We start from the raw sequence: 13,308 nt of genomic DNA on the forward strand, positions 1-13,308 counted from the left end.
TCACTGGCCAGCTGGCGCGGAAACCCCGCCCTCATGATCCCCGCCCATCTACCCCTCCCCCCCGCCGCCCTACGGCCCTCCCCCGCGCCCCTGGCCAGCCCCGCGGCGGGGAGGGACCGACTGGGCGAGAGCGGAGGCTCCGGCGGTGTCAATGGCTCCTCCTGCCACGGAGCAGCAGCAGCAGCAGCGGCAGCAGCAGCGGCGAGGGCGACCGGGCTGAGGAGGAGGAGGAAAGGCTCCTTTAAGGAGGAGGAACGACGACGCCTCTTTTTCCCTCTATCTCCTCCCTTTACACCCATTTCCCCTTCACCGAGGAGAGAAGGGAGGGAGGGGGAGGAGAGAGAAGAGGCCGAAGAAAGAGAAAAAATTCCTCGCAGAAATCTCTTTCAGGGGGTGTGGGGGGGAGGAAGAGGGAGAAAAGAGAGCCGGGCGCCCCCCGCTCCCTCCCTCCCTGCTCTCCCTCTCTACTCCCTCGCCCGCCCGCCCGCCTACTCCCCCCGCCGCCGGAGACGCCGCTCGGGAGCCGGCGGGACCCGGGTCTGTCTCCTCGGCCGTCGCCGCCGCCGCCGCGCCTCGCCGGGGGAGCCCCGAGCGGGCGGACGCCCTTTCTTTCTTTCTCTCGCTGCGCCCGTCTCTCTGTCTCCGTCCCTCGCGGCCGCCCCGCCCGGCGGCCTCGGCCTTCCCCGTGCGCCAGGGCCCGCCCGCCGGGCCTCGCTCGGGCTCCGCGGGTCCCTCCGGCCTTTTCTCCGGATTCGGGGTCCCGCTCCGTCTTCCCTCCCCGCTCGCTCCTCTCCCCCTGCGCCCCTCTCCTTCTCTCCCCCTCCCCGCCCGGCTCTCCGGCTCCGGAGCTCGCCGTGCGTGTGCGCGTGAGAGTGTGTGTGTCCCTCCGCCAACGCCGCCACCTCAGCCCGGCAAATGAACTCCGTCCGAGCCGCCAACCGGAGACCCAGGCGAGTGTCGCGGCCGCGCCCGGTGCAGCAACAGCAGCAGCAGCCCCCGCAGCAGCCGCCGCCGCAGCCGCCGCAGCAGCAGCCCCCGCCGCCGCCGCAACAGCAGCCCCCGCCGCCGCCGCAACAGCAGCAGCCGCCCCAGCAGCAGCAGCCGCCGCCGCCGCCACCGCCGCCTCCGCCGCTGCCTCAGGAGCGGAACAACGCCGGCGAGCGGGGTAAGGCCGCGCTCCCTCCCGCCGGCTCGGGCGCCCGGCCCGCCAGGGCACTGCGGGCGGGGAGGCCGGGCGGGTGGGGGCGGCCTGCGCGCCCCGGGGATGGGAGACCGAGGCCGGGCGGAGGCGGGTCCCGAGGTGCCGCAGTGTCAGCTCCGGGGGCCCGGCCCGGCCGGCAGGAAAAGCCGCGGCTCCCCGACTCGCTCGGGCTCGGGTTCAGGCCGCGCTTTGTTTGGTTTCGGGGGCTCAGCACCCTCCACCCCCGCCCCTCCCTGGGGCTTCCCGGCTGGCTCGCGCACCCCGCCGGGAGTCTGTTGGCGGCGGGGGAGGGGGAGGGCTGGCGAAAGGTGGGAGTTCTCCCTTTTCGGCCGCCTTCGCGGGTCTGGGCTCCCCCGTTTCTCCTGGTAGGTGGGGGGTGGGGGGGCGGCTAGGAGTGCTGGGGTGATGGGGTTGGCTGGGGAACTTGTTTTCCCCTTTTCTCCGGGTAGCCTCCCCCTTCCCAGTGGCGGAGGGGGCGAGGGGTCCGAGTGGTCCGTGGTGTTGGCCAGGGAAAACAAGTTCCCCCGCCTCCCCCCACCGGTCACGGGGTAGGGGGAGCAGCGACTCCCTCTTCCCAGCTCCACGATGTTTGCTGCGCAGTTTGCCTTCAGTTACAGAACCCCTGGGAAGGGCCCGTTAAATCAAGACCTTTAAATAAATATCGAATCCATCGGCCATTTCCAGCCCCCTCCCTCGTGTGCAGTGCAGTTACCCTTCCGCTCGGTCGGCACCCCCTCTCCTGTCGTCCCCTCCACGCCGCGGTGCACTCCTCCGTCTCCTACTGGGGTTTGAATACCCCTTTCCTAGATCCGGCCCCTTGGGTTTGTGTGTGTGTATATGTGTATGTGCGCGTATGCACGCGCGTGTGTTGTGACCAAGGCCTAGTGAAATGTGTCATTTGGACCCAACTGTGCAGCGCTGTCTGGTAACCACCATTGTCTAAGGGCTGAGGCTCCCCGGGGTTGGATTCCTGCTTTAACAAAAATAATGTTCAGTTTGGCTTGGTTGATACAGTTATTTGGGGATGTTTGTGAAAGGGGGGAGGTGTTACACCTTCCTCTCCAAACATAACTTCTCTTTATTAATTAGCTGCTTTCTTTTGGGGTGGAGGTCAGTACCGTATTTTTCTGCGTGGTTGTTGTTTTAAGGAGGAGAATTGTTAGGAGACATTTTGCATGTTTTAGCTGTCGGATTAAGGTTAATTTTAACATGCATTGGTTGTCACACCTCCTTTGGTTAAGTGGACTGAGATCAAATGTATTTTTAAAACTATACTTTCTAACCTGAAAAACTGTTTCATTGTTGTAGTTAATCAAAACATTTAACAAGTAAAGGAGATCTTAATCTGAAAAATAGTTTAAAAGCTTTGCATTTGGTCACTGTTACAGATAGTCTGAGAATGCAGTTTGCAATGTTGCTTGAAAGAAGCTAATGTTTCAAGCCAGTTAGAGGTCTTTGCAACATAATTGGTAAATATGTTTTGATTCTTTGATATGCTCATCATTTTTCGTAAATTAAAAATCTGTACTCTAATCACTTCCTTTCATATATTTTTTATCAACATTCCTCCGGTCTTCCATACAAGTAATAGTCAAATCTCTAAGAATTGGCCCCATTAGTTTTAGGAAACAATGAAGTTAAATTAAAATGCTAGAGTTTAATATTGAGAATCTTGTAGTTACAGGAAGCTTTTTCAAGATCTAATTGGTAACATTAGCAAGGAATCAAAAATATGTCAGCAAAATGTAATTTTACTTTCGTTGTGTATTTTTAAGTGTTTATTCTGCATCTCCATGTCATGATTTGCATGTAATTTCAAACCTTGCTGAATTATTCTTGGGACATTTTTCTTTGTTAGTTCATAATTACTAGCTACCAAAGACAGTTTCCACTTATTAAGTGTGGTGGTGGTTGTTATTAACATATTGAGTGTCAGTTTTCCTTTTATTGATGTTTAAAAATTGACAACTTGTCAATTCATGAATTAGAAATTTGATGTATACCTAACTAAATAGTAAATGAAATCTACTGTAGTATTATTGCTTTGCTGTAGCTAGTAGAAACTGTTCTGGAGATTCATGTGGTCACAGAGGGGAAAAAAACTTGATTTCTTCAGGAAAAACATTATGTGTCTTTCAGAGGGCAAATAAATACCCTCAAAATAACCAGAACACCAAAGTGAATTAAAGGCTAAAATAGTAAAGGTTTTGTTTGCCTGGGTAAAGACTAAATTATTTGAAAAATTTGCATTTTGATTACATGTTTAAAATATACAGTTCACATATTGATAAAATAGCTAAAATGTTCTTAAAAGTTGTATGAAACATAGAAAGTCACTGTTTCTAGTTTGGAAAAAAATTGTTGATATTTGAGAATATGCAGGATTTAATTTTTGTCATAAGCGAATTAAGGAACAAAAAAGCTAACAAGTATTTGTTGGTGGCTATTTTTCTTTTCTGGCCTTTTTCTGACACTTGATGAATATGTAATTCTTGCATTAGTCTTTGGCAGAGTTACATAATAGTGGATCAGACAACTTTCCAGGTAGAGAACTGAAGTGAGAGTTACTGTTTGTGGACAATTTAGTGTAATCTATATGTAATCACATAGTTAATATAAAGATGCACTTTAGGCTTTACAATTCTTGGCTATATAGTTAACACTTTTTTTTTCAAACAAACTTTTATCCAGCTGGCTTTTAGTTGCTTCACACACACAATTTAATTGAATAAAAACTTTGTCAGTTTTAATATATATACATTATACACATGTGTGTCCTATATATACATGTACACACATATATGCACACATACATCTCTTAAATGTAATGGCCAGTGTTTGAAGAGAAAGAAACAATCTTTTTTTTTTTTTTTTTAAACCACTTTGAGCCATAGCACTGCTTCTTTTTGAGTGATTGCAGATTCAAGTCTCAGGGGACTTTTCTGCCCCCACTGGCTTCAAACTGCAATTCTCAGATCTCAGCCTCCTGAGTAGGTAAGATGACAGGCCCTAACCACTGGCATAGGGCTAGAAACAGTCTTTCAAGAGCAAAATCTTAGGCTCTTCAAAAGAAGCTATGCCTAGGAGTTCTTCCACATCACATTGGGAAAGAGAGGCCTGAACATTTTATGGATGTTGTCTTTAACCATGTTATCTGAAGTGGCCCATTGTCTTTAGGCTGAACACTAATCATTAGCTTTTAATGATCTTAAGTTTGGGGGTTCACATGATCACTTTTAGGCTCATACAAAATAATTTTTGTTCCATATAATCAAATTTTGATCATATATTCCACGATTTGATGAAACTGAAAGGATAAGTTGTTGCATTTTTGATAATTTTTTTGCTTGTATATTTTTAGTTGACAAAATTTTACCATATTCATAGGGTACTATTCAATATGTATATTTTATGTGTGTACACCATGAAATGCTCAAATCAGGTTAGCATATCTTCTAAGATTTATCAGTTGTTTCATTGTGGCAAAAACATTCAATATCTTTTTCCTAGTTTTCTTTTGGAAACACATAGTATGTTACTGTAGTCATCTTAATGAGCAGTAGAAAACCAAAATTTATTTTTCTTTTCTAACTGTAAGCTTTGTTTTCTCCATCTTTCCCTTCCTCCTAAGCTCGAATAATCACAATTCTACACTGAACTTCAATGAGATTAACAACTTTTTTTTATTGTACATATGAATGAGCCCATGTGGTATTTTGTCTTTCTGTATCTGGCTTATTTCACTTAAGATAATGATGTCCAGTTTCCCCCATATTGTTATAAAAAAATTACAGGATTTCACCCCTTTTTGCTGGCTGAATAACTATGTATGTATAAGATAAATAAATACATGAATGTATATATCACATTTTTTCCTACTCATCAGTTTATAGACACAGGTTGTTTCCATACTGTTGTGAAACAGCATGCAATAAACATGGGAGTATAGATGTTTTTAAACATAAGAATTTTATTTCCTTTGGTATGTATGATGTTTTTAAAGGATTTCACTTTTTCACCCTCTTCTGCTTGAATTTATCTTTATTCTTGGACTCTATTATGTATTTCTTTTCTAGAAGTATGGGGAAAACATAAATTTTCAGGAATGCTGTATATATATACATATATCAGGCTGTTCTATTTGTTAATTTCTTTTTAGCTTGGCATGATGGTAATTACAGTACTTGGGAAGTAGAAGCAAGAAGATTGTGAGTTCTAGGCTAGTCAGTCCTATATGAGACACTGTACTCCCCCCTCCACCTCCCAAAAAAAATTAAACCAAGGTGCTAGTGGCTCACATCTGCAATCCTAGCTATCCAGGACGCTGAGATAGGAAGATTATGATTCAAAGCCATCCCCCAAAAGGAAAGTCTGTGACACTCTTAACTCCATTTAGCCACCAGAAGTAGGAGCTGGGTGCTCGTGACCTCTGCCTGTAATCAAGGACTGAGATCTGAGGGATCTCAGTTTGAAGCCAGTTGAAGCTAGCAAAGTCCATGAGGCTTATCTCTAACCACCAAAAAGCCTGAAATAGAGGTGTAGCTCAAGTGGTAGAGCACTAGCCTTATGTAAAAAATCTCAAGGACCTGAGTTTCAAGCTCTGGGACTGGCACAAAAAAGAAATAAGAAAGTAGATGTATGGTTCAAATAGTAAAATGCTGTCCTTCAGCAGAAATCTCTTAAGGGACAGTGTTCAGCCCTTCAGTTTTCAAGCTCCAGTATAGGTGTGTGCATACACATGCACAAATGATATTTATGTGGAAGTTTTTGAAAGTAGGTGTAATTTTTTTCTGTGTACTAGAAAATTATAGGACTATTTGAAGTGATAAAATTTTAACTATAAGATAGTTATAATTTAATGAAATACCTGTATCCTGTGTTACTACATCTTGCTATAAGTTTATAGTATAACATAATTTTGTTATGTAAAACATAAAGTCTCTGGTTCCATACTTGCAAAAATCCCACCTGTGGAGGCTGGGCAGGACAGCACACATCTATAATACCTGCTACTCTGCAGAGTAAAACAGGGATATTGTGTGGAAGTTCTAGGCTAGCCAGAGCAAAAGGGTCTGTGAATCCCCATCTCAACAGATAAAGCTGGCCATGGCGGTGTGCTAATCATGCCCTACTCTACCCTGGGCCAATATGGAGACTCTATTTCAAAAATAACTAGAGCGAAAAGGTCTGGAGATATGGCTCAAACAGTAGAGTGCCTTCCTAGCAACCACAAAGCCCCAAGTTACAATCCTTAGTACTACTATTCTATAAAAGCAAATGGGCTGAGATCTGGTTTAAGTAGTAGAGAATATCCCTAAATTAAATGCCATGCTTAGTACCAGTACCACCAGAAAAGAAGGGGAGGTGGTGGAAACAACACAGAAAACTCACCTATGAAATAATGCCATACATACTACATAAAATATTTCTGATGGAAGTATGTATATTGTGTAGTCAATATACCAATATGGTGCTGTAGTCTTGTGTGCTACATATACCTTTCATGGAATTGTTCTAGTACATACTTTACCTTGAGGTTTTTCATTTTGCTCAAAATTAGGGAACCTCTGCAACCTTTAATAGTGGAATTTGGGACAAGAAACATGGTTTTTCCTGTTTGAGAAATTAAGTGCTGGGGTACTACTTTTTTGTCTGGTACCTTAACCTTCAGAGTAAATCCTATGGGAGAAGTGTCCTCTTCTTCCCCCTCCCCCCTCCCCTTTTTTTCTGAACACAGCCTGTTTTTCTCACAGCTTAGAAATTATTTGAGAGAAAGCCTGTAATCCCAGCACTCAGGAGACTAAGGCAGAAGTATCACAAATTCAAAACAGCCTGGTCTATGTAGATGTATGAAAAGAAAACTTTAAGGCATATAAATGGAGTAGTATTAATGTTAAAAGTTTTCTAGCAAGGCCTCAAAGTTTTCCCTTTACTATTTTTCTTTCTTTAAAATTCTGACAAACCCAAGGAAAGACCATCTAGCTTGGAAATTTATCAGATAAGACAAGAACAACCACTGTAGATTCTAACACATTATTAGTAAGGACTGACTTCCTTTCCCCAATCTCTTCACGTAGATTTGGCAGAATTCAAGTCTAGTGAGTACAGTTGTTACTCAGAATCAAGAGGGCTGGGTTCTAGGATACCTAGAACCTCCATTACCAAAATCTGCATATGCTTAAGAATTGATAGAAAATGACATTGTAGAGAATTTGCATATAGCCCATACATATCCTCCCAAATTCTGTAAATTATCTCAAGATGACTTATATTACCTAATATAATGTAAATGCAATGTAAATAGTTGTTCTGTCTTTTTACGGAAGAATATCTGAGAATACGGTTATTTGTGGCAGTTTTTCATTACAGACAGATGACACAGTTTTCCCACCTAAATATTTTCAGTTGGCTGACCATAGGGATCTGATGGAACTCACAGATATGCAGGAACAACTGTATTTTATCAGCACTTCCTTCCCTCAAGTGTCTTAACATTGAAAATAATCATCTGTAGTAATGAGTATCAATGTGAAATCTCATCTTTCTGTTTCTTCCTAATAAGAAAACCTCATTTTATGTGTCTATCTTCCCACTTAACCTCTGAAGTATAATTTTTTTTCGACTTTACATTTTACTAATTAACTCTTCAAGTTGCTTTTTTTTTATTAAGTTTTTTTTAAAACTTAGAGCCTTATGCTCTTGCTCCACTTACTTTTCCACACCTCCATTCTGGCTCTTTTGCTTGTTAATTGAGATAGAGTCAGACTTTCCTGCTTGGGGGTTAACTTCAAACGAAGATCCTCAAATCTCAGCTTCTGAGAAGCTAGGATTATAAATAGCCCCATATAAGTGAGTTCCTGGTTTGAATTGCATTCTTACCTTCTAAACAACACAGGTCAGTATTGGAGATTAATGATGAAATACTACCCTAAATTGTTAATACATTTTGAAGTAAAATTATAGTGACAAAAAATACAAGGAATGAAACAAAAAGGTAATATAAAGAGTTCAAAAGTAGCCTAATGATTAGCTGTTTAACATTGAGTAAGGAGTATAGTGTAACCTCTCTGTACCTCCAGAATCTTTTAGCATAGGACATTTGTTTTAAAGAATAAGAATAAAAGATGGTGATAGTACATTATAAATGCTCTGTAAATGACAGGTCTTTGAAATATAAAAATAATAAGAGATTGTATAGAAAAGTAACCCCCCTGCCCCCCGAATAAAGTGTACTGAGTCATTAAAAAAGTTGTGATATACCCAGCAATTTGACTTAGATGACTTGGTATAAATTCAGGGAGAGTGATTTTTAATTGTAAATCAATAATCTTACATCTAATGACTTGAGGTATTTTTTGAAGACAGAATAACAGGAAATTAATATTTGAAAGAGAAACATCTAACTTTTGAAGGAGGATACGTTAACTTAATGCCATTGTTTGTTGAGTCATTTGGTTTTAGCTTTTTCAAGTAACCGGATTATGATTTTGTTGCTCATATAGACCTGTCTCAAGAAGAGACTGCATTGATTGACCAGGACATATTTTTCCAGCATGTTGATGAGATCACTAAGCACTTAATATATACAAAGAAGGGTAGGTTTCCCTTGAATTACTCATAAGTTATGAATAAAGAGTGTTAGGTCATTTTAGATACTCTAGTTCAGGAGGGGAAAAATGTGAGTAAAATAATAGTATTAGACTTTAATAGTGATTTTGACTTGTTTGTGAACTCAACATGCTTTCCTTGTCAGAGTTTTTGAGTTTGTTTTATGAGTAACTTGCTATTTTTTGTTTCTTTTTTAATCTTTGGCTAACAGAGAAGGTAGGTGCCTAAACTTAAAAAAGAGAAATGAAACTAACTTCCTTCACATAATTTATTTTGGTTTAAGGCAAATATTGAAATATGTATTTTACTTTGAAAATTAATATATTAGTTGCATTTGTTTTAATTTTAAAACGTCTCAAAATTTCTGTATGATTACTGGTTAGTCTCCCAATTTATACTCTTCTGAATTGGACATTGTGAAATTGTGTTCAAAAGAGGGGGAAAGTTATTAAAGACTTTTCTCCCATTTGGTGACTATAAACATTAAAAGCCATAAAGTAATACTTCTATATCTCATGAGGAAATAAAAAATGCCTATTCACCTTTGTGTGTGTGTGTAAGTGAAAAAATACCTACTTTTCTGTTTTCCCAAGCTTGAAAAATAATTGGGGTAAAAAAAATAATTGGAGTGAAAATAAGTAAGAATCTGTGCTTTGTATTACTTTTAGAGTAATAATGATAATCTTAGTTTCACTATTTTCTCCTAATGAGCAGTGACACTTTTTCCAATTGGCTAAGCTGAGCTGTGGTAAAAATCTTTTATTAAAAATTTTCTTTTAGTGTGGACTTAACTGACCACTATATGGGTTCAGCCTTTGGCATGGGTTTCAGCATCATAATATAATTATCAGACTTGAATCAAGATTAGTCTGCTTTGCCTACTTGACTTGTTTTCAGATGCTTTTCTTGCCTCACGTTCAAGGTTTAATGTGAGAATTTTTCTACACCTAAGCATTGATTTTTGTATCTTGCATATACAGTGCACATACAAATAAGAACATGTGGCTTTGTAAGAATCTAACACTTGGAGCTGTAGGAGAGGAAGATCATCTACTTTACACTTGTTATGGTTTATTACATACAGGATTGCTGATATATCACTAGTAATTATTTCTTTCCGTATAGTTGGTTATATATTTTGAAGAAGAAAAAAATCAGATTTTAAGAATAATTAGAAGTGAATAGAAGCCAGGTGCTGATGGCTTACATCTATAGTCCTTGCTACTCAGGAGACTGAGCTCTGAGAATCATGGTTGAAAACAAGCCTTCATAGGAGAGAGTATGAGACTCTTATCTCCAATTACCGAGCAAAAAGCCAGAAATGGTGGAGTGTAAAAGCTAAGGGGCAGGGTACCCTGCAGGACCTGAGTTTAAGCACCAAGACTAGCACCAAAAAAAGAAAGGAAAAAAAAAAAAAAAGAAAAGAAAACAACAAAAAGCCACAAATAGAATATATACAAGCGAAATATAGGAGTCTTCCAAGCTTGTTTCTTGGCTTGGAGGAAAGGTGAAACACCTATTTGAAAGAAAGGAGAACAAAGTTATAACACTTTTTTAATCTAATGTTTTTAATTTAAATTATATAATAAAATTGTGGACCCACTTGAAAGACCTATTTGAAAGAAAGGAGAGGGCTGGGGATATGGCCTAGTGGCAAGAGTGCCTGCCTCATATACATAAGGCCCTGGGTTCAATTCCCCAGCACCACATATACAGAAAATGGCCAGGGGCTGGGGATATAGCCTAGTGGCAAGAGTGCCTGCCTCGGATACACGAGGCCCTAGGTTCGATTCCCCAGCACCACATATACAGAAAACGGCCAGAAGTGGCGCTGTGGCTCAAGTGGCGGAGTGCTAGCCTTGAGCGGGAAGAAGCCAGGGACAGTGCTCAGGCCCGGAGTCCAAGGCCCAGGACTGGCCAAAAAAAAAAAAAAAAAAAAAAAAGAAAATGGCCAGAAGTGGCGCTGTGGCTCAAGTGGCAGAGTGCTAGCCTTGAGCAAAAAGAAGCCAGGGACAGTGCTTAGGCCCAGAGTCCAAGCCCCAGGACTGGCCAAAAAAAAAAAAAAAAAAGGAGAACAAAGTTCTTGAAATTAATATTTTTAATTGAAATGAATTTTTAATAAAATTGTGGAGCCTCATTTTTTTTTCTTTACACATAAGGTCAGCTATGTTTGTAGCCACTGAATGAATCCACAATTATGTGTAAATGACATATCCTCACAGTCCTTTGAAAGGCATTTGAATTTTTAAAAGTGATTATGATTATTTTTCATATTTTGGTACTTTAGGCCCAGATGGAGATATGTGAAATAAAGTGATTTGGAAAAAAATAGTTTGGGGTAGGAGTGTTTCTTTAAAGGTACACACTTAGGAGGAAAGGAACATCACATAATGTGAACTGATTTTCTAATTCAGATTCTAATAACTGATTTTCTACCTCTACTTCAATTTTTTTTCTTGAAGTTTCTGTAACCAGCCTTCCTCCCTTTCTTTTTTTCCAAATGACTCATTTTGGGCTGAAGACTGGGATGAAGAGAAAATTAGAGTTGGAACTGATAAGAGTGCTAGTGTGTGCGGGTCATTTGAGTTAGTAGTGATTACGTGGATTAGAAAACCTCTCTATCCCTCCTCCCCATAATACAGGCTATATATAGCATATATGTGTATTTAAATTACAAAGATAATGTTTAATCTTTTAAAATTAAGCTTATGATTGCAGTAGGTGCACGAATGGTATACAGCTTGATGACACTTCATAAAGTGGACATGATTATGTAATCAGTGATACTTAGATGAAGAAATGAAATACTACCAGCATCGTAGAAGTCTTCCTTGAGGGTCCCTCCAGTTACTGCTCCTATCCTCATCTGTCTAAATATTACTTGGATAAGTTGTTATTAATAGTGATCCAGGGGCTGGGAATGTGGCTTAGCAGTAGAATATTTGCCTAGCACGTATAAAAGCCCTGGGTTCTATTTCTCAGCATCACATAAACAGAAAAGGCCAGAAGTGGCGCTGTGGCTTAAAGGTGGAGTGCTAGCCTTAAGCAAAAAGCAGCCAGGGACAGTGCTCAGACCCTAAATCCCAAGCTCCAGGACTGGGAAAAAAAGAAAAAGAAAAAGAAAATGTCATCCAGTGTATTCCTGTGTGACTGGCATCTTATCTGTAAAATTTGTTTGTGAACTCATTCAGGTAGTTGCTTGTAGCATAAGTTTGTTCATTTAAAAAAAGTTTTAAAATTGATACTATAAAGATGATGTACAGAGGGATGGGTTATGGTTACACTAATTAGGCAAAGAGTACATTTCTTTTGGGATAGAGTCACCCCTTTCCTTGTGCTCTTGTGCTCTCTCTGTTTTCCCCTCCCCTCCCCCGCCCACAAGTTATATAATTCATTTTCAACATTGTGTCTAGTGAGTACCTTTGTTGCATTTTTTTCTCTTTTGTCCATTCTCTTTCCGTGCCCACCCTTAAACTCAGTTTGTTCATTCTTGATGTTGTTTAATATTGCACTTGGTGGACATAGACATAAACACAAAATTGGTATGTGTTTGAGTGTCAAGAATAGTGCTAATGTGGGCTGGGAATATAGCCTTAGTGGTAAGATGCTCATCTCGCATACATGAAGCCCTGGGTTCTATTCCTCAGCACCACATTTATAGAAAAAACTGGAAGTAGCACTGTGGCTCAAGTGGCATAGTGCTAGCCTTGAGTAAAAAGAAGCCAGGGACAGTGCTCAGGCCGCTCAGGCCCCTAGTTCAAGCCCCAGGACTGGCAAAAAAACAAAACCAAAGAATAGTGCTAATGTGAGTGTTCTTATATGTATCATCTTTGACAAACACTTTTGCTTATGATTCTTATATCTGAACATACACTGTTGCTTACATTTTCACAAAGACAGAACTTCCATTTGTTTTACCAGATACACAGGATAAAGACATTTTTAAGACATGAATATGATCTCTCCTACTAATAAAGACTGACTGGAAAGGATGACTCTGTTTCAAACATTAGTATAGTAGATTTAAAAATAATCTTAGTTTACCTGCTCTGTTTTCTTTGCCAGTTCAGTCTTGGGCCTACCAGTTTATGTACAAAACAAGAACAATGGAGTAGGCTGCCATATTCTCCATTTTCATATTTACAGATAGCCATATGTAGTATTAGAATATGCTGAATTATGCTATAACATGTTATTTCAAACATGCTTTTGCTACTTTTTGCTGCCATCACCACCATCCCCCTTTTACCCCTGTCTCCTTTTAAGAAGCTGTTTCTGAACTTCTGGGTTTAAGCAGTATAAATTCCTGAGTAGCTGGAACAATAGCCGTGTGCCACTGTAACTGGTATATGTGCTAAGCTATTTTACATGAAAATTATTTGAAACCTTGGCAAAATAGTTTTTGTATTTTTAAAAAAAGTTTTTACAAGTATAATGTCAAAATTTGCCTATCCATTTCTGAAATCTCTGAAGCAGAAGGGCCACAAGCAAGTTGGAGG

The 13,308-nt window shown here is 40.9% G+C and overlaps 1 protein-coding gene across 3 annotated transcripts in view; it reads left to right on the forward strand.

Moving 5' to 3' along the window:
* Positions 1–907: 907 nt before the first annotated feature.
* The window catches only part of Fbxo11 (F-box protein 11), an 86,032-nt gene continuing 73,631 nt past the window's right edge, over positions 908–13,308 (forward strand). For 2 of the 3 annotated variants that reach the window (XM_048352973.1, XM_048352974.1), the window contains exon 1: positions 908–1,165. In XM_048352973.1, coding sequence (XP_048208930.1) covers positions 916–1,165 — 250 coding nt within the window. In that variant the 5' untranslated portion in view covers positions 908–915. Of the gene's footprint in view, positions 1,166–1,303; positions 1,567–13,308 lie in introns of those variants that run through there. The other variant, XM_048352975.1, reaches the window with a different exon arrangement.

This window comes from Perognathus longimembris, chromosome 8 (assembly GCF_023159225.1).
Source record: "Perognathus longimembris pacificus isolate PPM17 chromosome 8, ASM2315922v1, whole genome shotgun sequence".
Taxonomy (NCBI): Eukaryota; Metazoa; Chordata; class Mammalia; order Rodentia; family Heteromyidae; genus Perognathus; species Perognathus longimembris.